General features: G+C 47.0%; 1 protein-coding gene across 3 annotated transcripts in view; it reads left to right on the forward strand.

Moving 5' to 3' along the window:
* LOC127604049 (adenosine kinase-like) overlaps positions 1-24,698 on the forward strand; it is a 56,040-nt gene that overhangs the window by 15,628 nt on the left and 15,714 nt on the right. For all 3 annotated transcript variants that reach the window (XM_052070868.1, XM_052070871.1, XM_052070870.1), the window contains 2 exons: positions 10,200-10,372; positions 11,613-11,721. In XM_052070868.1, the coding sequence (XP_051926828.1) occupies positions 10,200-10,372; positions 11,613-11,721 (282 nt within the window). The remainder of the gene's footprint in view (positions 1-10,199; positions 10,373-11,612; positions 11,722-24,698) is intronic.

A 24,698-nucleotide genomic window follows, 5' to 3' on the forward strand; every position in this document is an offset into this window, starting at 1 on the left:
TCAATCTCGGTTTAGGGCTTTCAAATTTGGGTTCCATAGCAGGGTTAGGGTTTGGAATGCAATGCGAGTGCGTATCTCCCAGTGTTGTGGACACAATATGACGAGTACGTTGGGAATGTCGTATTGCAACATCCAACAGCCTGCGGGATTAGCGCCTGCTGATGAGCTGTCAGCAAGCTTTGTTGGCCACAATAAAAGCAAACGAGCGCACGACAATTAGGGTGTCTGTCGGGTGTAATTGTCGCCTGCGCCGGCGGCTAGGATTATGACAGTCTCTCATGTCAAACCCGGCTGATTCGGTTCCCAGCGCGTCTTTCGCGTTGATTCGCATCTCCCCGGCAATTAAGATAATATGTCATAATTAGAGTTTGAATTTAGCACTGCGAGACTTTTTAGTAATTGTGCAGCCAAAAACCCTCGGCGGCGCCTTTTGTCGTCTTCACGCCTGATTGAGTGGCTGTCTTGATTAAATGATGATGCTAATCAGAGCACTTGTTGTAAAGGCTAATACACAAAAGTCAACCAACAGTTACCCTCGATTGTTTTGATGTTACGGCTTACAAATTGGTTTCCAATTATAAACGTTTCAAATTAGGGTTTGAAGTTGACGTTACGAGTTCAAACTCGGGCTTGAAGCAAGGGTGAAACTTTCAAATGAGGGTTTGAAGCTAGCGTTAAGATGTCAAGTGATGGTTTCATGCCAGGGAAGGAGCTTGAAAATCCCTTCAACTGAGCATTATTTACTCCAACTGCACGCAAGAGTCGATATTGCCGTAGGGAGGAGTGGGGGGTAATCTTGGCCGTCGCCCCGGCTTGTCGCGCGACCAATACCTGCTCGTAAAGGATGATAACGGGGGGCTTAGAGAAAGGAAGAAAACCAAAACCCGAAGACCGTCTTTTGTGTTCAGCAAAATTGGCCACCACAAAGGAACTAATGACGGATCCTGCCGGCGTAATTGTGTAATTACGTCGGGGCAGATGGGACGCTCGCCGGCTGGCTGGCTGGCTGGCTGGCTTTAACTAGGACACGTTGTGCTCGCCTCTCCACAACAAAAGGCGAAGCGCCGTGACAGCCTCTTCAGCACCGAGTGGGTGGGAGAGTGAAAAGACAGTGGGGAGGTGGGGGGGGGGGGAATCCAGAGTGGAGGAAGAGCCAGAGGGAGGGTTGCGTTCAGCAGGCCATTCCTCCGCTCGATCTGTTACCACAGAAACAAACATGTTGCCCAGTCACTCCGCCTGTAAAAGCCTCAATTACAGACACGTCATACATCTCAAGGCAAGGCCTGAACCTCCTGAGATCCACACATCCATACACTGATACCTTGACTTGCGTCTTTAAACCCCCCCTGGCAATACTCGCGGTGACACACCCGTGTCACCACTTCGCAGATTTCCAAAATGATTATTTATGATTAATTATTTTCTTTGTATCCAGCTCATCCTTGTTTTTCATGGATAACATTGTCGAATACTAAATATACTTTGTACAGCACGACTGAAATGTACTTCCAAACGTGATCCCCAAATCTGATTCCAAACTCCTTTTACAACACTTGCCATGACAAAATTTTCTGTGTACTCCTTTGCAAGCATCCGTTTTAGATAGCATCAGATTTCCAAACACAAATCTGCGTTCTTGTTTGCATCCCACCATCTGCGGCCAGCGTGGACTATTTCCACGCGCGTGGCTCCATATGGCACTAATGTACTGTACACAAACAGAACACTCGGAGCGCAAACAGACCTTTGAGCATAATGAATTTTGTCACGGCGACTATTACGATATGAAAATAGCACACGTTTAGAAGTCGGGGAAAGTGGGCGGTTCGCAGCGCTGCTGCCTTGCACAGACGGACGGAGCCGTTTAAAACCCGACTGCGAAGTTGAAAGAAAAGCGCGTGGATGGAATATTCTCTACTGCATGTTGAAATTTCAAGGCCGTATTTGTGTATTGCCGACGAGACTGTGAATGACTACGCCATGAATTGCCACCCACTCAAAAAGGATATGAAATAGATGACACAAGATAGCGTTAATGCACTTTTTTTCAATTAGACAAAGCTATGGCTTGGCAACCTAAATGACGGAGGGGGCAGAGCACAACAAAGATGCCATTTAACATTTTTTTTGTAATTTTGATATTTTTTTTCCCCTCCCCAGTGCAAAGGACTGATCAAAATGGCAATTCAAGGACGGCACAAACTAACATTAAATGCAAGAACTCATGCATTTTTTCACAAAAATCAAATCACTCAAAATTGTAATGTTATTGAGCTCCAAAGTCTATCCTACATGTGATTCTAAATCTGGACAAAGAATCTGGAGGACAAAAACAATCTGTGAATGATGCGGAGCACGCGATCTTTAAGTTGGTTAGCATTGGCCGAAATAAACGAAGCTCCTCTTCTCACTTCAACATTGCAGCATGCCTCAAGATGGTGCTACAGCAATTTTTTGACACCAGATATGGCCTTGATAGTGAGCACTTTTTCACATTGGCAACCACACTTGAATGAAAACGGGGGGGGGGGCCTTTCCTCTGAATGAAAATACGTGTGGTGAATGAATGAAATATGATGCTGTAAAAACACTGACGCATGTCATTACTCTATACACGACGTAATCAGTATTAATCAGCGTCATGTCGACCTCAGACGATTAATCGGCGTATTCCCTGACTTGTATTTTGCTTCTTTCGAGTGATGTGATGCGTGCGTGGCGTCTGGCCTCCCCCGCCTGCCCGCCCGCCGCGGCTCAACATGTTATTGCAAAGTGGGTGTAACTTCCCCGTGCCAGTCACAAAGTGCTGCTTTGGCATTTCTGCAGCGCCGCGGCTGGCAGCTGTTTGCAATTTTGCATGACGGCTCTCGGAGAAAGACGAGAAAAGCTCCGGGGGTCGTTTTTCCCCGTCGTCCGCGATTAGAACGTCATCTTCGTCTCCAGCGACCGACAGGGAAAGCGCGGCAATACGAGCCAATGCATTGATTATTATTACACGTCAAGGGCAAGTGAAAGGAAATAATGATAATCACATACAATGCATAAATTAGCTTTGTGACGGACTTGGAGATTTTGCAATCAGGCGGGGTGTGCTATTCTAATAAATAACAATAATAAAGTCAGAAAAATAAATGGCGATACACAAAATCTGAGTCACTAGCGCAAAGTTTTAAAAAACATGCACAGTGATGGCTTGGGATGTGATAGCTTAATGCTAGCAACCAATACAAACAACCATAGGTAGGCTAACGACTAGCATCGGTAGTGTTGAATACATGCATCGAGACGTTGACAGACAATAAGACACTCAATAAATTGTTACCTTGCCTTTTTAACATGCGATATTGGAGAGTGCTATTTTCCCAATTTAAATAAATACAATACAAAGAAAGAGGTCAGTTTGGCTGAATTACCACCCCCCTGCCCATTTTATTCATTTTTGTATACACGTTTGTGATCATAAAAGTCACAAGTTGAGCCCAGCTGCGTGACTGACTGCATTTTCCGCGAAATGAGAACACAGCGCGCGCCACGCTTGTAACGCTTAACCGCTGTTTGGAGAGCGGCCGTTACTCTCGAGGCGTAATTACACCCACGGAGGATTTTTTTGGGGTGTTGTACTCCACTCCCGTGGCGCTCCTCCCGCCATCGTTGATTGACCTTTTTCGGAGAGATTTCCGCAACACAACCAGCGTGACCTCGCTTCTTCTCTTGAAGAGCAATGGGTCCGCGCGGCGTCGGCCAACAAGTCGCCGTCCAGCTGCCAAAGCCAACAGGAGGCGCCTCAGCAAGAAGGAAAATAATGAAAAAATGTGCACTTTACGGTCCATTTGCGTACTGAAAACGGCCTCTTGCTGTTTCTCGCTGCCATAATTGGCGGTGAGACAAACATCTGATTTGTATTCTTTTTACCTTTGCCAAAGTGTTTTTTTTTTGGTTCAGGTTAGAGTAAGGGCTTTAGGTCACGTTTCAGTTAGGGTTGACGTCTAAGGGTAGTCCAGTATAAGCTTAGTTAAGTGTTTAGGGAGCTCGACTACCACAAGCGAGTTCGATTTTTTTTTTTGGTTGCAAGGTACGGTGCAGGTTGAAGATTTTAGTTTGGGTTAAGAGAGTGTTCAGTAATTTGGGGGTGAGATTAGGATTAAGGTTCGGGCCAGTGATGGGGTTGGAGGAGGTCTCTTGTTGCAGTTGAAGTTCCCAAAGCGTGTCTGCCGTCACAAAAAAGAGCAGCTGTGTCGAGCAGTCTTCATCTTGTGCGCCCTCCTTCAACTTTTCCAGCGCTCGCTCTCATGGGAGAGCACACATGAATTAGATCAAATTCACTTTCTGGCAAAGGGGAAGACCTGGCGCGGGGAGTCATAATCTAAATAGCAATCACATTAGTCACTCAGGTTCCATTAAACTGGAGCGCATTGTCTTCTTCTGGCTGTCGACAAAATCGGCACATCCGAAGCTGGGCTGGTGTGATGATCTGGCGAATGGCGCTCATTTTTCGGCGAGCGTTTGGAAATGCGCTCCCCTTGCCTTAACATGCCAAGCGTTAAATAGGTCAGTAACGTTTCCATCGCTCTTGTCGGCTTTCGTAAAACACACACACACACATGACACGCGGGGGCCCGCATTGGCGGCGTGGACGCGGGCCAAGCGCATTAATGGCAACCAGGCCGAATCGGATGACATTGTTATTGCAGCCCTTCCCGGGAAAGTGCGGCCGGCTGAAAATCTATATTTTGATTTATAGCGCCGTCTGAATTTGCCTTTAGAGCCTTCCGCCGAGGAGGGGGAAAAAAAACCCGACGGCGATACTCGGAGCAGAAGGGCCTCACCGCATCATCTGGTTTAACAAAACGCCGGTTCCCCCTCCAATTCCGCCTGGAGCAGGATATAGTATTACTGTGTTGACTGGAAGCGACTCAAGTGTGAGAAGTGGCTCGCCGTAAGAACGGGGAAAGCAACAAGTTAGCAGGCACACTTGTGTTACTCTCTGCCAGGGAGGTCTTCATTGACCACGCGATGGATTTTCACCAAACTTGGCGGACAAGTCGGAAACAAAACAGAAAAGGGCTTTACGTTTCCTTTTCTCTCGACAGCGGTGTGCAGTGAACCCCCGTTTAACTCGCGGAGGACACGTTCCAGACATACCGGCAATAGGCGGAAAAAAAAAACCACACAGCAAAGAGATTTAAAATGATTAAAACATTAAAGGTGGATAAATAATAATATGCGGATTGTCTGTGTTACACGCATGTGGTTTCAAGAGGCGGGACCTGGTCAAGTTTCTACGTCAATTTACAAATTACGACATGACGGTTTCTTGCTGCCGTTCACCGTCTTCCAGATGACATTCGTCTTTGTTTAACCCACCGATGGATGGATCGGCCCTCTCGCAAATGTAAAGACGCCGCTCCATTTGTTTGGCTCAAGCGCTGTGATTTACCGGCGGAGTCCAGCAGCGCGTTAACGAGAGCAGAGTTACGATGCGTTCTTGTAATCGCGCATCTCGCTATTTATTATCCGCTTGAAGTGATGATAAGGATTCCCTTCTTTATGGTTCGCTATGAACCGTCTTATTTTTCATGCGAGACAGGGCATCGGCCAATTTATCACTGGCGCCTCGCATGTGGGGGTCGGGGGGGGGGGGGGGTAAGAGGGAATTGAGCAGGTGGGGGATGAATGATGGATGGCTCCGGCGGCGTTGTCTGGCACGCCGGCACCAGCCAAAAGGAATCTAGAAGGTTATCGGAGCGATAAATCCAAAGTTTTTTATTTAATTTTTTTTTCCTGATGCGTCATGATGCCACGCCGGCGCTCTTCTCGCCTCTCGCCGTAAGCTGTCAGGAAAACATACATACCTGAAAAAAAAAAGACCTGCTGGATAGATAAGAGAGAGGACGGATGAGAGCTCAACTGGCCTTTCATCTCAAGAAGAAAACTCGGCAAGTACTTTGTTTGCCAAGCCGTCAAATTGCCCCCCCAAAAAAAAGTCCAGATTTGAAACATTAATTAAAATGCAGCATTCAACACATTCTTAACAAAAATAAAAAGAAACAAGTTTGATCATAATGTGCGCGTTTTTATGAAAAGTGTAAAGTATTTAGCAGTGGAGCAAAAAAAAAAAATCCTTGCACCCGTTTTTGGCAATCTTCTCCCAAAATGTCCAAAGTAAATCTCACTTAAAATTCATGCAGTGTTTCAATGTGACAGGATGACTTTTGCACGTCCGTGATTCAAAATGTCCCCCTGTTTATTTCATTCAATAATCTCTCCCTTCGGTCGCTCTCTTCGTCCAGTGATAGGCCGCACAGAAAGCTGGCTGATTGAATGACGTCCATCTCAAGGTCAGACAGCAGCTAATCTTTTTTCTCCTTCTCTTTTTTTTTTTTCCTGCTTACCTGTGCAGACAAGCGTAAGCGGAGAAGCTTCTCCTTGATATTTCCATCTGTCAAAGTCTGCGGAGGACATCGAGACGCCCGTAACTCGATAGGAGAATCTATTTATTTATTTTTTTCTTCTTATTAAAACCCGGACCTGCGCGACCAATCATAACCGAAGCCAAATGTCTTGCCTGTCAAAGTAAAATGTCCCAGTGGCCTTTTTCAGTCAAGGTGCAGATGATGTCAGAGGTCCCTTCCCACGCACTTTCCGGTGTGCACTCGACCCGTCGGATCTCAGGGCTGCCTGCTAGTCGTTTTCATGTTTGCTAAATAACTTTGTCTGTATTATTCATTTGAACGGCAACCACAAACCAAAATGATTCCCTCCCAGTCACTAAATAAAATTCGCTAATTGGCAACCTTGCGCATCCGTAAAGCCTTGCAAAAAAATGCACATTTTTTGATTGCCTAACAACCCCAGCGTCAGTGCAAATTTTGCGTCAGCACAAACCAGCAGCCAGGCACGAATCGCAATACAATGAGGATGTCTGGGAGACAAGGCTTGATTTCCCCCTTTGAGTGCCGATTGCAGACAAGACCGATCTGAAAGGAAATGAGAGGGAGTGAGAACGACCCAGGTCTTTGACTGATCATCGGCTCATTATCGTGTTGATCATTCTACTCCCGCCTGGCTGGCTGGCTGGCTAGTCTTTCACTGGTGCCACCAAAATGCAAGCTTGCAGAATTTCACTGACTGGTGTCTCAGCCATGAAAAGCAAGACCGGAAGCACCGGGACTTGAAATACAAAGATCATAGCTTCCTCTCCCTGCCCCCGCCCTGAATGAGGACAGGCGCGATAGAAAACGCACGATGCTAAACTGCTAGCATATGTTGACCGAGCACATATTGAATCGGTAGACGTTTGGATGTTGCTGCCGTAATGAATGTACACACCGTTAGCTCGCGAGCCGCTCTTTTTTTTTTTTTAGAAACATCAAACCACAGTATAGGGAGCTTGGAGAGACGCCCACCAGGTCTTTTCCGGACCACTTTTCAGAAGGTGACGCTTTGTTTGTGAGTCTTCTGTCAGCCTCCCCGCGAGAGCGTCGTTACATCGGAATTGCATCATTAATAGTGCAGAAATGATTTCGACAACTGGCAAAGAACACATTGACCCCAGGTGTGGGGGGGGGGGAGGACTGAAAGTGAGACCGTTATGGCATCATCTTACATACAAAAGTAATTTCGTAGCTTAAAGCGGTGTTTCACGTTTATTGGGCGAAGGCACATATTTTACATGAGAAAAATCTCTCAGCACCGGAAATATCGCAAAGTATAAACAGTAAGTTTCATTCCCGACGAAGCGATTCCACGCCCTAATTCTAATAAATCCCAAAATGCACGCTCACTTCACCCCGCACACAATCGCTCGGCATCATACCGCAATATCGCCGTTTGAACAGAGGGAGGAACGTCAGCGAGAGGTCAACCGATACTGCTCGCTAGCTATTCACGCTTTGCCGCAACCCCAATTATAGCGCGGCGCCCGAGGCGGGAACGGGCCAACGCGCAGGCAGGCGACTTCATTATCCGGCCGGGCTTGTCTAAATCAAGCAACAGCTGAGACGAGCCTTGACTGAAGTACGCAGATTGTTCTTGAAAAGGCGCTCGGTTGTTGGGGGTCGAGTTAAGCGCTCATGCGACACTCTCGCCTGTCATTACACTTGAAGCCGGTGATTCCCAACCACCGCGCTGCGGCGCAGCGGTGCAGCAAATGAGACAATTCACCTAATTAATCTGAAAATGATTAACTACAGGTATGTGGTAGTTCATTTATCTGTAGCAGTGATGTGGAGTGACTGGTTGAACAAAGGCACGTTTAACCCGTGGGCCATTTACGCAGAAAAAAATAAAATCTGCCCAACTGAACAGGCCCGGATTGCACCCCATGTCCGTTTGTATGTTGAATAACAGCAGTTTTTCAATTTGTGAAAAGTTCTGTCGGAATTAATGAGCATTCTTGGGAATAAACCAAACTGGAGCTTGGTTGTAATGCGCGAGGAGGCGAGCGCATCTGCCGATGACAAAACCAAGTGTTGGATGTGAAACCTTTCCATGAAATGACTTTGACTTCCCACTTCATTCCCCCTGTGGAAAGTTTCCAGGTTGGAAGACTTCCAAAAAATTCCCTTTCTTCACTTCCCACGGAAAATTACCGGTAATTTTCCAAACCCTTTTGGAAAGCTGAAACGTGACATTATCACATGTAATTTGTGAATGGAGACGGATTCTCCCCAGGGGGCAGAAATGGAACATGTATCTTTGCAGACAATTCCTTCTTATCTATTGCTGCTTTTGTTTTTATTAGTGTAGGAAGGCAGCCTCTGGGGAAAAAAGCAGAGGTGTTTTGAATTTTTCGTGTGTTTGTGTGTGTTTGTCAGGCTTCTTCTCTGCGTGGGCGCACCGTGTACTCATGCGCATGTCAGTGTATGTGTGCCTGTTAACGACCCTGCAAAATGACAAGCTGAGTTGGCAGTGAGAGTACAGCCGAGGGTCATAGAGGGAGAGGAAGAGGAGGAGGAGGAGGAGGAGGTGAAGACGAAGGGCGCTGCTGTGATTCACCACGCTGTCATCAGAAGGGACACGGTGTGGCTGGACGTCGGTGGGGCGGGCTGGGGCCCTCGGTGCCCGTCATGCATTCCCACCTGAGTGGCCGGCACATGCCGTTATTTACAGCCTAACCTTGGGCTCTCATCACGGCGACGGCAGAATCAGATTGGACTTGACGTGTACCCGAGCCGCTGACCTTGACAAGCGCGAGGCGCCTGCAGCAAAGAAGGTTAGAGCGGGAAGAAGAAGAAGAAGAAGAAGAAGAAGAAGAGTGCACTTGTGTTGGCTTTCGCCGGCAATTTGCGCGTGCACGTTTACGGAGGGGGGGGTGGATGGATGGCGTCGGCCTGATCGACGAAAGCAGCAGCGGAAAAGGACACTCTTGTCGACCTGCCCCGTCTTTTCATTTAAACACGAGTCATCTGGGAGCTGTTTATTTGGGAGTGGAAAAAAATACCACAGCCCTCAAAATAAAGAATACAAATACTAAGAATAACAAAATGCCTGGACTGAAAGAATCTTCACGTGACAAAATGGCGTATGACTCCAAGAAATGCCAAAATACAAATTTCACGAGACTTCAACATTTCGTTTCCCGAGATTTTGTCAAATCTTGCGAGGCTTCAAGCAATGTCCCAATGAAATCTTGTGAGATTTCAGTTTAGCAAATATCACAAGAGTTTGAAAACAGCACAGAACAAATATTTTGTACGACTTGAGCATATTTTAGGAGACTTAAAAGAAGTTTGCGTGACTCCAGCAGATATTATTTGAAGCCTCAGCGATTTCTGCGAGTCGTCATCCAATGTCAGGAGACTTCAGAAAATCTTTGTGTGACACTTCGGTGCGGTTAGGAAAACTTGAAAAGAAATCTTGTGAGACCCTGGGCATCATTTGTGCAACAAATCTTCGATTAAATGCCGCAAGACTTCCATTTATATCTTCAGACTCTCTTGCAAGACTTCAGCGAATGCCAGTGAGACTAAAACGTCACATCATGGGGGGTAAAAAAAAATGTTTACGGAGTGCGTTCAGGTACAAGGAGAGTCGGTGTTTGTGTAAGCGAGGACGTGGCCTTGAGTTATTCCACTTGTATGAATAAAATGAACCTACGATTACGGCAGAGGCTCCCCAATGACAACAACTCCTTTGCGTGCACACTCCATGATGGCTCTTGAATACTTTTTTTTTTTTTTTTATTGTGCCCACCCCAGTGGATGATCCAGAAGCCCCACAAGGTGGCGACCTTCTTCGGCTGCATCGGCACCGACCGTTTCGGCGAGATCCTGAAGAAGAAGGCGGAGGAGGCGCACGTGGACGCCCGCTACTACGAGCAGAGCGAGGAGCCCACCGGCACCTGCGCCGCCTGCATCACCAGCGACAACCGGTCAGTTGTCGCCAACTCTCCAGCCGATGCCTCAGCTAACTTAGCGAACGGACGTGAAAAAAAAATCCACCCCGGGTGGCAAGGGATGAGCATCCTTCCATGGCACAGTTTCTAAACTAACCTTTTGATAGTCTTGGATCCTCGACGTCAGTTTGCATCTGATCGTGAAAGGAGCCCTAAAAATCAAAAACTCCCGGAATTTTGCAACCCTGCGTGTCATTTCCTCTTTCCTCATTGAGATCCCTTTTGAAAGGCAGCGAGCGCTTTGTGCCGCCGCACCTGCTCTCTCATCAAGTCGCTCTGATTGTTGCACTCGCACTTTGATAGGCGCTCGTAAAGAGGCCGCTTTGGAGGGGCTTGCAAGCTAATGGCCCGTGTTAACACAATGCCACCTGCCTCTCTTTATATCCGCCACTCCCAACTAAACGCCACCGTCAGCACTCACAACTCAAGTGTTCATGATGTTTTTTTGTTTTCGTCACCCCCTCACATTTATGCCTTTCCGTGTTGGCAGCTTATCGTTAGCCGTAAAAACACAATTTCCAACGCAATTTCCACTCGTGTGAAACGGACATGGTGCATTGGTTTGGATCCGTATTGTTTCCTCTTGCGATATATTATCAATACACGAGTCCAAATAAGAAAGTTGTCACAATAATATTCATACCGTGACCATATTGTAAATTTCCCCATTGGGGGACAAATGAAGGATATCTTTTCATTCATCTTCCGTACCGCTTGATCCTCACTAGGGTCGCGGGGGCTGCTGGAGCCCATCCCAGCCGTCTCCGGGCAGTAGGCGGGGGACACCCTGGATCGGTTGCCAGCCAATCGCAGGGCACACAGAGACGAACAACCGTCCACGCTCACACTCACACCTAGGGACAATTTAGAGCGTCCAATCAGCCTGCCACGCATGTTTTTGGAATGTGGGAGGAAACCGGAGCACCCGGAGAAAACCCACGCAGGCCCGGGGAGAACATGCAAACTCCATACAGGGAGGCCGGAGCTGGAATCGAACCCGGCACCTCTGCACTGTGAAGCCGACGTGCTAACCACTGGACTACCGGGCATAAAGGATATCTTATATTTATAATTTTTTTAAACCTATGATACAGCATTGATGTCAGTGTCCATTTTCACTCGAACTTGCAGTTTCTTCATTTTTTTTTTCTTCAGTTGCAATGAAGCACAAACACACTGGGACACATTTGTACAATACTTATGATGTGTGCGCCAGGTCCTTGGTGGCCAACCTGGCTGCAGCGCAATGCTACAAGAAGGAGCAACACCTGGACCTGGACAGCAACTGGGAGCTGGCCACCAAAGCCAAGGTCTACTACATCGCAGTAAGTATCAGCCTGGCCATAAGTGCTGGTCCACATGGGTAAGACGATAGCAGCTCCGTTCACCGGCTGCCTCCACATCATTGCCGCCCGCGTATTGCCTTCATTCAAGGCAATGGAACGTTTATACGTCAAAGGCAATTTCAGAGTGATAACGATTCCCTTGTCTCGCCGATATCAAGCGCTCGTATTGATATTTGACTCGCCTTCGAAATCGGGCGCGTCTCAATTGCGATATTTAGTTGCCCTCCTCGAGGACCGGCCACATATCGACATCAAAGACGGTCTGTCAATGTTGTAAAAGAAGGCGGCCCTCCCTCCTTTTCGCCCGGACGTCTCATTAGCAAGCGCGGCGCAATCTCCGTCAATTGGCATCCCAGCCAAATGGTGCACGGATTGGGGGGGGGAGTTAAGCTTCTGTGGGATTTGAATTGGGGGTGGGTGACGGGGCGGGCGGGTGGTGCGAAGTGGGCCCACAAATGGGTGTTTGAACAACTCCTCGCGCGAAATGCGACAAATCATCACGGCACATGCACCGGTGTTGTATTTGTTACATGATCGACGGCCGGTGCCAGCTGCCGCTACATCGGTGCGATTGGATCAAAGGATCATCCTCATGGCTGGTGACGGAAGCGAAGAGAGCAGGCAGGCAGGCACAAAGAGAGAGAATGTTGAAGCGCTGCCAAATGCTCAGTGGCAGGCTGTTGCTAGGAAATGTGCCTCCTTAGGCAAAGCATTGCACAAAGAGTAATATCAAAGGCGCAAGAGGATGGGGAGGGGTGACCGCTTTTTTTTTTTTTTTTTTTAAGCGTTGGGGGTGGGGGGTAATAGCTCAGTAACTGACTCCAGACCGACATAATATCCACATTTTGTGAGAGTGTCCAAACGGCATCAGGAGACAAACGGAGATGATTGCCAAAGTTTTGTCAAGGCTGTTGAGATTTGACACTCGTTTGTCGAAACTGTATTGTGACAGAAAAATGACACTCAGACATTTGGAAACCTGTATTGATCCGCTATCTGAAAAGAAAACGATAAGTTGCGACCCCGCGTGGGTGTTTTCTACCATCCCTGCCAGACATGCGACGCTTGCATATCGATGTTGTGTTATAGACATTTCAAACGATACAGCGCAATGCGGGATCGATGTTTTCTCTCGCCCCCCCTACCGGACACGAATGAAATCAATAGTGTGGCGGAAGATGAAGCGATACGAGACATGACGCTATTGCTATTTGGTCCCGGCCGTGCAGTCAGCGTCAGACAGGGAGCCTGATGTATTGATGTATTGTGTGAGTGACTCTAATTGCTCGGGATGATGTGTTCATGCTGGCCCAGTTAGCCTGCTTCCCTCCCTCCCGTCCTTCCTCTCAATGCCACTCACCCCCTCCACGCCTCACCCCCCCAGTGTGAACACCCCCCCCCCTTCCATGTTCCTCTTTTATCCACTCTGCAGCATCACCACCAGCTTGTTTTTCTTACCGCTGAGCGCTTTGCCCTGTAATTTGATCTCCACTCGTTGGATGTCATCCTTCAGCTTGCCACTTTGAATTAATCTGCCTGCCACGCATAGGCACAAATAAAATATAGATGTATCTTAAAATAAAAACAAATAAATAAACAACGTCCACCTTCCAGTCACATTCGGGGAGAAAGATGAAGAGAGGGAGGGTGGTAGACGAGCAGGACAATTGGCTGTAAAAAAAGGCCCCCGTTAATTACCGGCGGGCGCAGATGGTACGAAAGAAGCCAAGGAGAGATGGAGGAGACACCGGCCTCTGCCAACTGGCTCCAGAGAGAGAGAAAACGGCTAAACTACCGCTCGCTAGCAGCAAAACATCAACAATGCCCACGTGAGAAAAGCTTTGTTTTCAACCCTTGGCAAAACTACCCCAAAAAAACGGTGAGGTGTTCCTCAATCCCGCTAACCACCCAGTTAAGGGGCAAGCGTGGGCACGATTAGCAACCACGTGCAGCCCGAACTCAGGACGGCGTCCTCCTGCTGACCTTGAGCTTTGTCTCCGGCATTGCTTTTCCTCCCGCCTCTTCCTTCTTCCTCGCCACTCTGTGCTATCACACACTTTGGCCCTTCCATGTTGGGAGGGGGGAACACAAGTCTAAAATACAGCCCGGGATGGGAAGGGTGGGAGGGGAAAAAAAAATGCGGTGGGTGGGAGGGAGGGCGAAAACTGGCAGTCTCCCCGCTTTGTTTGCAGCCGATCAGTTACAGTGCCGCTTGCCCACCAAACTGAATCCCCGCCGCATTTACATGCCAAGTTGGACTTGTGGCCGGGCTTATTAAATACATTTGTACATCGTTTCATCCCCGTTCAAATCGACTCTCCCGAGGGTCGACATTCCTCACGTGTTTTTGTTTGTGCAAGCTGCTCAGGGTTGCCAATCTTTGCAATCCCCTTTTTAAAAAAATATTTTTCTTTTATTTCTTATTTTTGGGTGGGGCGGCAACAAGTGACGAGCGCCAGGTTGGATTCGATTTTCCAGCGAGGTGATTCAGTTTGGCGCAAATTCCCAATGACATTTCCCCACCCCGCTGAGTGAGTCATTTGCCGCTTGTGTGTTAACACTGTGTTGCAAGCGAAAATTATACCGATGCCTTATTTCCCCCCCCCCCTCCTATCAATATGGACACTGACCGGCTGCATTTGGTCCCTAACCGGCAAAGCCCGCAGGGTCAGCGCCCCCTTCTGGAGGCTCAGTTATGCCAATTACATCAATAATATAATTCCCTAATTGCCTGCACGCATGTCTTGCTGAATCCCCAACGACATCATGGCGCTAAATCGGCACGTGTGGCCAATTACGGAATTTCAATCAAGCCTAATAAGAGGCGTTTCGGCGCTCAAGTGTCTGTCTTTTCCCGGCAATGTGAAACACACGCGTGGGAGCGTTGTTGTCGTCGGTGGGGGGGGGGGGGGGGGGGCGCTGGGCTACACCTGCCTAATTGAGTGGTAATGAGCTGTCGGGAGTATAGCGTAGGGGAGCAGGGGTGGGATGCGCGGCCCCTCAGGCATGAGTGAGCACAAGCTCATGCTAGCTACGGTAACAAAGTACAAGCACTCTGCTACGGTGCTTTTACGTTAATTGTCGTTGTTGTTGTGCTGATAATAGTTTTAACGATATTGACATATATCCGTTAGAGCAGAGATTATTACTTTGTATCTCATCAAAGGTGTAATTGTACCGCGTCGGACAATTAAAAGAAATAAACAATAAACTGTCGCGCCCGTCTATCATCATAAAGTTGAACGAAAACAAGTCATATGTCTGTCTTCACCGAACTAAGACTAAGAAACTAAAAAATGTCATCAATGCACCACGGGAATAAAACACGAAAATGGCGTCCTTCTGTCTTTTACCATAGAAGTAAAATAAAGTTTTTTAAAAAAAAAGAAAAGAAAATCTAAGTGTCATTCTCAACCCTTTGCGCGAGCAACGGTGCATCGGTGTGGCACGACCAGTCGGCCATCTGCGTTTGCTTGAGCAATATTGTTGATCACTTCTGTATGGAAGCACTTAGAAGTTGGCTTTTGCTGTTGTTGCCAGTGCCATAATTTGATCCACCGGGGAGAGAAATGCTTTAATCCTCTGCATCTTGGGCGATCGTCGCCTGGCCAAAAGGGCCGCTCATGTTTGGGGGGTGAAGCGGGGGGGCGGCTCTGGCGGGCCTCCAGGCTCTTGTTCAGATGATGGTGTGACATTGTTCCAACACTTTTGCTAGATGCAGTTTTTTTTTCCTTTTTCCTCTCACGTCGTCGCTTTTCCTCGGCTTCAGCCGGTCTTAATACGTCGTAGAACGGGCTCCCGCCCGCCCACCGTCGGCGCGAGCTTTAATTGAATCGACTTGAGTAATTATTTGCCGAGTAATACCGAGGCGAGGGAAAATAAATAGCCACTTTGCGGCGGCGAAGGATGCCTGATGGCCATGTGTTGATACTCTCACCAGGGAGTGCGGGGAACCTGCTTGAGCGGGCTGAGTGTCTGATTAAGATTCACTCGGCACCGTTTGAGGAGTGCGCGTCTCCTGGGCACAAAAAAGATAGTGAGTTAGAGTGCCTTTTTTTTTTTTCCACGATGGCGCCTGAGCTTCGACGGAATCGATATCAGCGAATGCGGTCGCGCCGCGACATTTGTTTGGCTCTAATGTCATATCGTTTGCAAATAGATGAGCTCTTTCAGGAAAAAAAAAAGATGGCACAAAAATGTGGATGTTGCGGAAGCATATTCCTATTTTTATTTATTTTTTTGTTGGTATCGTAGCAGTAAGTTAAAACGTGGCTGAGGCGATGACGAGGGGGTGCAACTAAGACTGATTTGAGTCGGAAAATGGGTTTTGAGGTTGTTGCATTGTTATTTCTTCAAATTTCATTCACTCGGATGGTGTTGGCTTTGCGGAGCTTTGGCGTGTTGTTGCGTATTAATAAACTTGACCAAAGCTACATCCTTACCATATCAAATAGAATCATAACCCCCCCTGAACCGAATCGAATCGCTTTTAAATCGCTGTCCTTGAATCGTGTGGGATGTCGGTCACCCCGATCATAAAGCGTGTGCTTAACAGATGTTGAACTTCTCCTTCTTTATAACGTTCCCGCTTTCTGTTTACGTTTTGTCACGAGAGCCTCGCAGCCCGTTTGGCCTCCCTCCACTCTCAACTGCCAATACCTTTCATTGACGAGGAGAAGCGATCGCCTCGTAATGTTTACAGCCGGCTTTGCGTAAGCGTCTCATTACCTCGGCGGGCCATTACTTGGCATTGTTAATGGCAGTCAAGTTTGACCCGACGACTGTAACTCTTAACCTTTTTCCCCTGATGTCTTTGAATGCATCTCGAGTGGAGGAGGATGACATTTTTGCTCTGTTGTCATGGAGACTGCTCACATGCCACCATGTGACTAAATATAGCGCCTTGGGTGTTTTTTCTTTTTTTTCCTTCCCCCCCTTTCACACACACACACACACACACTGCCGATCTACTTGAGCCGTGCACACACACACACGCTTGCATTTCCAATTTCTCCAAACCTTTGCCGGGGCGGAACTATTGAGACACCTTTCCCTGAAACCTACTACTTGTCAAAATGGAATAATTAATCCAGGAGTTGAAATAATATTCAAGGAAAACTGGTTAACTGTGTAGTATTTGCTGTAGAGGGTCTACGTTTTACATGCGGTAAAGTTGGCGCTTTATCGATAAAATGGGCTTGACCTGACACTTGCGGCACTTCGACATAGATTGCAAAAAGCTGTGTTGCTGTATTTGGCCTCGGCTTGGTTCGGCATCAAAGGCAAAGTTGGCTAAAATTGTTTCTTGCAGTTTTGCGGTGATTCTCCCAGTCATTAAATGCATAAAAATTATATTGCCCGTAAGAGAGGGGTGAAAAATAGTTGCCCCCCCCTGCCATCGAGCCTTATTTTGCTCTTCTTAGTAAATGGTAAAGCGTGTTTACTAAGAGATTGTTTTCTGATGATCTTTGTTCCTTGCTGCTTGGGAGGCTTCACAGCTTCTTGTCATGCAGCATTTGGACTGTCTGGAAAGTGTCGAAATGTCCAACCACACACGAAATAACATCTTAACCTACTTCTTCTTCTTCTGTGCTGGCTTCTTTTTGATCCCTGCTATCCAATTCTAACACGTTGCCTGTAATCTATTTTTCATATGTCGCCCCGTTGGCTCTTTTTATTACTTCTTATTAGGGCCCGAGCGAGCCTGCCGTACGATGGCGCTTGTGAAAGTTTAGCGTCTTGTCGTCGTTATTCTTTCGAAGCTAATTTGAGGGTTTTGCCACACTCCAAAACTCACAGGCGTGAAACCACAACAACGTCGAAAGTAGTTTCACTTTGCGACACGACATTTGGGAGTCTTGTGTATTTTATTTGCATTTATTTATATCCAGGTAAGGTCATTGAAAACAGATTCTCATTTGCAATGCCAACCTGGACAGCAAACGTAAACAAAGCAAAGTAAAAGTAAGCGTGTGGCTAAGATTTTAAATGATTATATCCAGACCGATGAGGTGATTTGTATTATTTGCTCCCAAAAAAAAAACTACTCTCGGGACTATGTACTGTAGTGCCATTGGTTATGCTGGTGCCCAGAGCCTTGAGGGCAATGGCGGGGGGGGGGGGGGGGGGGGGGGGGGCTCTTGCATTGTTTGCCAGAGCATCTGCAAGTCCGCGGGACATTGCGATTAGCGCCCGCCTGCTTGAACATCATGACCGCATCCCGCCAAACAAGACTGTCGGCCGCGGTAAATAAAAAGCAGACCTCGAGTCCTTTTGATGCTCCACATGTGCGTGCCTTTGTCACAGATGCTGTGGCGCAATCACAGTGGGGAGGGGTGGCGGCGGGCAATCACAACAATAACATCGGCCCCCTTTTGACAAAGCCCCCTGGCCCTTGATTGTCAGAAGATGTAAGCTGACTCATGCATACAAGAAGGGCATGTATCCCTGTGAGCGAAGGGAGGCCAAAAAGGGGGAAAAAATGGGGGGGGGGGGGCGACTTTACTTTTGCCTGGATTAATTATGAGTGCTTAACTTGGCATTGCTATTTATTTCTATAATCGTTGGCAGTTTCAGTTCATTCGAGACCTGTGAGCCACATGCTCAATTGATGCCAAAACATCATCCAGTATCTTCTTATTTTTAGGTTTCATAAAGGACCTTCGCAAAAACAAAAACAAAAATGCTTCTTTGCCTATAATGACAACTACAACGATTTAAAAAAAATTCTGCCGCTGAAGCTACTTTGGCTTATGAAATTTGGTATGCGCGACCACGAGTAGAGCCGCAAAAAAAAAATCTCAAGAACAGAATGTCTGAAATGGCGCTGGAAGTGTTTTTGCTTTGAAGCGGCCATTTTAGACTGTTTTGGAAAAATGAATTGTTAGAAAAATGAATCAGTTACCGGTAGAGACCCCAAATCTTTAATTTTGCTCTGCGTTCAAAAGTGAACTTGAAATTTTGTCCAATTACAAACGTGTCCCTAGTTAACTTGACAGATACCACAATAAACTTTGAGAACTTTAAAAAAAAAAAAAAAAGCTTTGTATTTGTATGCATGACCTCTGAGTCATAGCTTGCCCCCTTGCTTTAATTAATCAATTCACGTCTTCCTCTCTTGTAATTCCAACATTACTTTTTCATCCCCGGTCGAAACAAGAGCCAATTGATTATTTCCCATCAGCGCTGGAGAAATAACACGCCTCCCCTCTAATTGGTTTGTTTATCATGAGCAACAGACTGCGGCCTTGTTTGGACGCTGGCAGGCATCCATTGCAACGTGCCCATTATTCACCTCGGGAGGAAAAGGAGGAGTGAGCTTGATGTCCCGTCCGCCTGTCACTCTCACCGCTGACGTGACGGCGTCTGCCAAGGCGGATTTGTTACGGGAAAAGTACATTTGAGATTGAGTTAAGGACGGTGGACGGAAGGATGCAGATTTACATCCAAATGCCAACGGTGGAAAGAATACGGCTCATGTTTCCATCTCACGGTCCTTAGCAATGTTGTCTTCCAATATCAGCACCATTGTTTGTTTCTACAAAAATCCAATTTTAATTTGATTCCCCCCCCCCCCCCCCCCCCCCCATCCCCCTCCCATTTTGGCAGTTAGGTCATACAGTAGCCAAATCATCATGCTCTTGACACGTTGCGCTTTTAATATTAGCGATGCGAGACTATCCCGCTGAAAGCAGCATAAACGGATTAAAGCAGCACTTCTCCTTTCGGAAATAATGCCCTTTTATCGAGCGGATTTGACACGGGGGGGAAGGGGGGGCTAATGATGATATTGTATGGCGCCAGAATGTCGCATCATCCCACCGTGCGAACGAGCCAGCGAGCGCCCTTGCTATTTGCATTCCGCCAGATCAAAGCCTATTGATCTGGCTCGCCCAGGCGCTGGCTACTTTTTTCCTCGGCCGCAATACTCGATCAGGGGGGTGTCCTGCGGCTAATGGCCGCCGTTTCCCCGCAGGCCAGATGACACGCTCGCTTCAGCGTCAAACTCGCCGCTCAATTACCATGCAGGAAACCCGATAATTGTGATTCATTTGGGCCCTGTCATGCGGCGTTGACGGTGACAAATGTTTACAATTGCCAATAGTCATTTTTTTAAACCGGGGGTGTGTGCAGCCCTTTGTGCTTGAGTGCCATGTGTGATTTTTTTTTTTTTTTTCCTTAGATGAACAGATGGGTCAGCTCATTCCTAGATGATATGTTGACACTTGTGTATTGGTACTGTATCACAAGAGAATAGATTTGCTACACCGCAGTTGCAATATGTACTCAGTTATGATTATGATATCTTACAGTTGTTTGGAAATCCTATGCAATAAAAAGAAAACGATGCGGTACTTGAAAGGAGTGAATATCTGTCCCACACATGTACGGTAGTCTATTTCACGCCGGTACTGTATATCATGATTATCTCGCAGTTATGACAGTCCCAATAGCTCACCACAGCAAACGTATTAAAAAAAAAAAATTCTTCATTCAGACGTGCCAATCACTTTGTACTCTGGACAAAAGCCTCGGGAACGTCTCACAGCCGTCGCCATGGCGCTGTCCCATTCAAATAAGAAACATTTCCCCCGGATGTTCCACAGCGGCGCACCCCCTCCCATCCCTCCCTTCCTCCCTCTCTGCCCAAATCACCTGCCTTTACATTTTCCGCGTGAAGTGGCTAAGACGAAATAAGTTTTCTCCACGAGCGCGAAGAAAGTTGAAAAGAAGAAGAAGTCTTTCCCCTTGATTTTCTACTTGGAGCACTTTTCACTGAATTTCCTGGAGTGATAAGGGCTTAGCCAATGTAATCCTCACAGGACCTTTCCCTGGCATGCCAGAATCAAGAAATCCTTTTCCTCTCCGAGAGACACGAGTGTGTTTGGAACACAAACTAACAATACAATTGTGAAAGACGGGGGCGGGGGTGGTAGCGTGGGGAATTGTTTCAACAGCACTACAATTTTAAATGAAAATGAAATGAAACCAAACAGATTAAAAAAAAAGTATTCTTATTCACTTGAATGGACACATATATGAGAAGAAAACTAAACTAAATCAAATCTTGTGATTTTCTTCATGAGGTGGGTGGCCACGCTCCACCCAAAATAGCTCCTTTCAAAAGAAAACAAAAATGATGCATATCTCGAAAATGCACAAAAGTCCCCCAAAACATTCTCAAAAGTCAGCAGGCAAGTCTGAAGAGTCAAGTCATGTGACTCGAGTCCTCCGCCTTTCGAAATAAACGTAACTCGTCGGCAGTATACAAAAACACGACCAAAGAAATTTGCCGCTCATTTCAAATGAGCAAAGTTGATTTAAGGTGGGGAGCTCTGCAGGCATGGTCATAGAAAATCCTATGCGATATGTACTCTTGATTTATTTTCCAGAACAGTTTGAACATCTCTCCCTCGTTTCCGTTTTTAACTCAACTGCTGAAAATATTCCGCATCCCTGGTGAACAAAAACAAACGTGTGTGTGTGTGTGCACTGAGCAGCAGTATCGCGGGCAGCCATTTAAAGAGGCGCGAGGAACGGCAGGCGGGCGTCGGCTCAGCCTCTCGCCGGGTGGTTGCTCGCACGTGGTCGACACATTTTTGCACCTTCAAACTCAATATGTCCGACAGAGTCACAGCGACGTGACAACGTAACCGGAGTGTGCGTTTCATCCCTGCGTGGAGGCTTCATGGCAAGTAAACACGCGGCAGGTGGTCGTTGGCGTGCGCCGCGCCAGGAAACCGACTAAATCGGCAAACCGCACTTAAAATGTAGGGATTGAAAGCGCTGACGGCGGGGGTCTGATCAGAGTACGGCTTTCTAAAACGTGCTGTAGCCACTGCGAGCAAAAGAATAGTTAAAAAAAAAGTTTGATTCTGCCTTTTCCTGATTTTTTTTTTCTGGTTTTGCCATCGCAAGCCGTCCCCTGGTGAACTGAACCGAGTTCCAAGGGTTGGGCTTGCACGTAGGCGGAGCCAGTGAATATGCAATTCATGGACCCGCGTGGCCCTTTTTGGTGTCTGTGAAGCGTAGCCGGGGGACTCGGCAGCGGCTCATGAAAAATGCATCAGCCGTTTTTGGAAATGTATTTATATTTAAAGTCTTTGCCTGTGATCGTCGTTTCATATCGGATCCGTGTGGCGTCAGCGCGCCGATTAATTATTGAGCAGAGTGCAATTGAGGGGACAATATTGACGCGAAACGGCCGTATTACTTAACCGACCATGATGAAATATAAACAAGAGTCAATTAAGGCTGCGTTTCATGTTTAGATGGGTGAAAGTCATTCTTTACACAAACCAATGCAATCCCGTTAATGTTTCACTTAAGACTCCTTTACTTTATGTTCGACATTTTTATTCCTTTCCACTAGGCGGTGCTGCTTTCTCCCCAATCCGAGCTTGCAGCATTTAACGTGTTCTTCGTTGGTGCCTCACCACTGAAATGGCAAGTGTGTGTGTGCCGAGCATTCACGTTCACGCGCCGACTAATTCAATAATCAAGAGTTAAAATCCCCCCCCCCCCCCCCCAAATATAATTATCCTCCCAAGAGGTGGTCGCAGTCGTTGGAATTAGGTCACCGCATCCTCATCGTATTCAACGTGCTGCAATCTGATACAGTTGCGAGCATTTTGGGCGTGCACATCCACCAAAATATCTTTGCGCGCAGCCCTCATTAAAGCTGTTGGCACTCAGCCCAATGTAAGCAAACAACAATTTTAGTTGATGCGTTCCGCTCCATTTTTGCGCTTCCATTTCGCATGAATATCATTGTCGGCTTTTCGCGGTGTCTGGTGGAAAGATTGAAGTGGCCCCGGCAACTCTTGTCGAAACGTTGGCGGTCGCGATTGAATCCCTGACTGTCGTGCGACGGTCTACAAGAGTCGGAAGGGATGCGGCAATTTAACACGGAGCGCTCCTGAAGTGGTCGCCCGCTCGACACAAAAATGGCCCCCATCCTATTAAAAACATGACAGATTGATGATGACGTTTGTTTAACCTCTTTTATAATCAAATCGCGGCGGTTCAAGGAGACTCTCTGCTGGTGCATTACGCTGGTGATTTACATCCGACTCGGCTGCGCGCCCCCCCCCCCCCCCCCCCCCCCCCCGTTTGAGGCCGCTCGGCACATGCGCGCTGGAGACGGAGCTACACTTTTTCAATTTGCCACATTACAGGGTCTTTAATTCATGTCATAGGCGCAAAACTCATTTTTGAGAAAATCTCAAACCAACAACGCTACTGTATTTTAATATTGGACAAAATATATATATTTTTTTTAATGTGGTAAAATGTTTGCAATCCACTGCAGTGGAGAATGCAGTTGGGAATGTGGCCTGACTTGAAGCACCGCTCTCCCATGGCTCCTCTGTCAGGTACAAATAACCAAGATGTGCAAAAGTTGACGACATGTGGTCACATGCACTCCTTCTAACCCCCCCACACCCCTCACTCGTCCCCCACCTTGTGATGTATAATGCTTTTAACTCAACCAGCTCTTTGCCTCAGCTATTTTGGCACTCCCTCCTCCTCGGTGCGTTTGCGCTCGCCTTGGCCAAAGACCAAAAGGCTCTCTCCTCGATATAATCCCCGCCATCGATCAGACTTTGTTTACTCCGACGCGGCTTCTCTCTTCGGCCGCAATTAGGAGGCAACCTTGCACCTCCCTGCTCCTCACACCGGCTTTTATCGGGGGTTATTTTTCTCCTTAAGTGGACATTTTTCATGGGGCGGCCGAGTTCAACTTGTGGGCTAAGTAAGGGAGGCTGTTCAGTGATTTTTATTTTGATCAAGGCAGCACACTTGTTTTGTTAACCTCTGTTTTGATTTGGCTGATAATGGATGTAAAATAAGTCTGAAATTATTTAGTTGCAAATTTCTTTCTTTTAAATTTTTTTGGGTGGGAATCCAAACTCTTTTTCAATTTACAAAAAAATGCCTCAACCTGTAACAATTAAAAAAAAAATGTATGTAATTTTAAAAATTTGTAATTAGAAACTTTAAAAAAAATGAAGAATATATTAATGATTGAATTAACGTTGTGTGGTGAATGGTAACTGAAAAATGAAGTATTTACATATACGAATATATCAAATACCATCAAAAATTAACCCGAAGAAATGTATTTTAAAGCTGGGCGTGCAATATTTCTGGCTTTAGTGTCTTTGGCACAGCAGCCTGACGCCTACAAGTCGAAAAGTTCCACAAACCGTTGCGGGCCGCCTAATTTTCTTTGGCCCGCCTGCCGCACTCTCCGCCACAAATATTTGATCGCATTTATGGAGGCGAGCACGTAAACGCCATAAATACAAAAATGCCTGATGACAATTAGCTCAGTATTTCCCCAAAACAAAATGCGCAAAATAAAGAAGCTTCAACTTTTGTCCACCTGGGAGTTTGTGCGCAGTAAAATGTCTTTTACATAATTCCAAAGCCGCATCGCCTCGGCTTGATTTGATTCAGGGCCCACCGCTTTCAAGGAAATTGGACTTAGGGTATGAAAGTTCACACTTCTCGCCTGCGGGCAATCGATTTTTCTTTTTCCTTTTTTTTTTTTCTCCCCTCCTCCTTCGCGATCTCTCTGCGGCGCTGCAGTTGCTGCTTGTTGTGAGTGTAAAACATGCTGTTGGTGTCAGCAGGGTGGAAAACCTCAGCGTGACTCTGGCGGAATTTAACACGTTTTTTCGGGAGCAGATGATCAAACGCGTTGCCGGAAATGTACAAGTTTACTTTCGCAAACGGTTTCGTTTTTGCTAGCGCTCAGATCCGTAAGCGTTGATGAGCATTTATTCAGCCGTGGCTCACTATTTGACAAAGCGCTTTATTCCAATATGATTTCACAGCGACTGTGCCATTTAAATATTGACAACTTCCAAAATCTTGACCACCAGCGAATGTAAGCGCTCAGGATGGGGCACGCCATACTCGTACTCTCACCAGTCAACAACTGTGACATC

Source organism: Hippocampus zosterae, chromosome 7 (assembly GCF_025434085.1).
Source record: "Hippocampus zosterae strain Florida chromosome 7, ASM2543408v3, whole genome shotgun sequence".
In the NCBI taxonomy this organism is placed as follows: domain Eukaryota; kingdom Metazoa; phylum Chordata; class Actinopteri; order Syngnathiformes; family Syngnathidae; genus Hippocampus; species Hippocampus zosterae.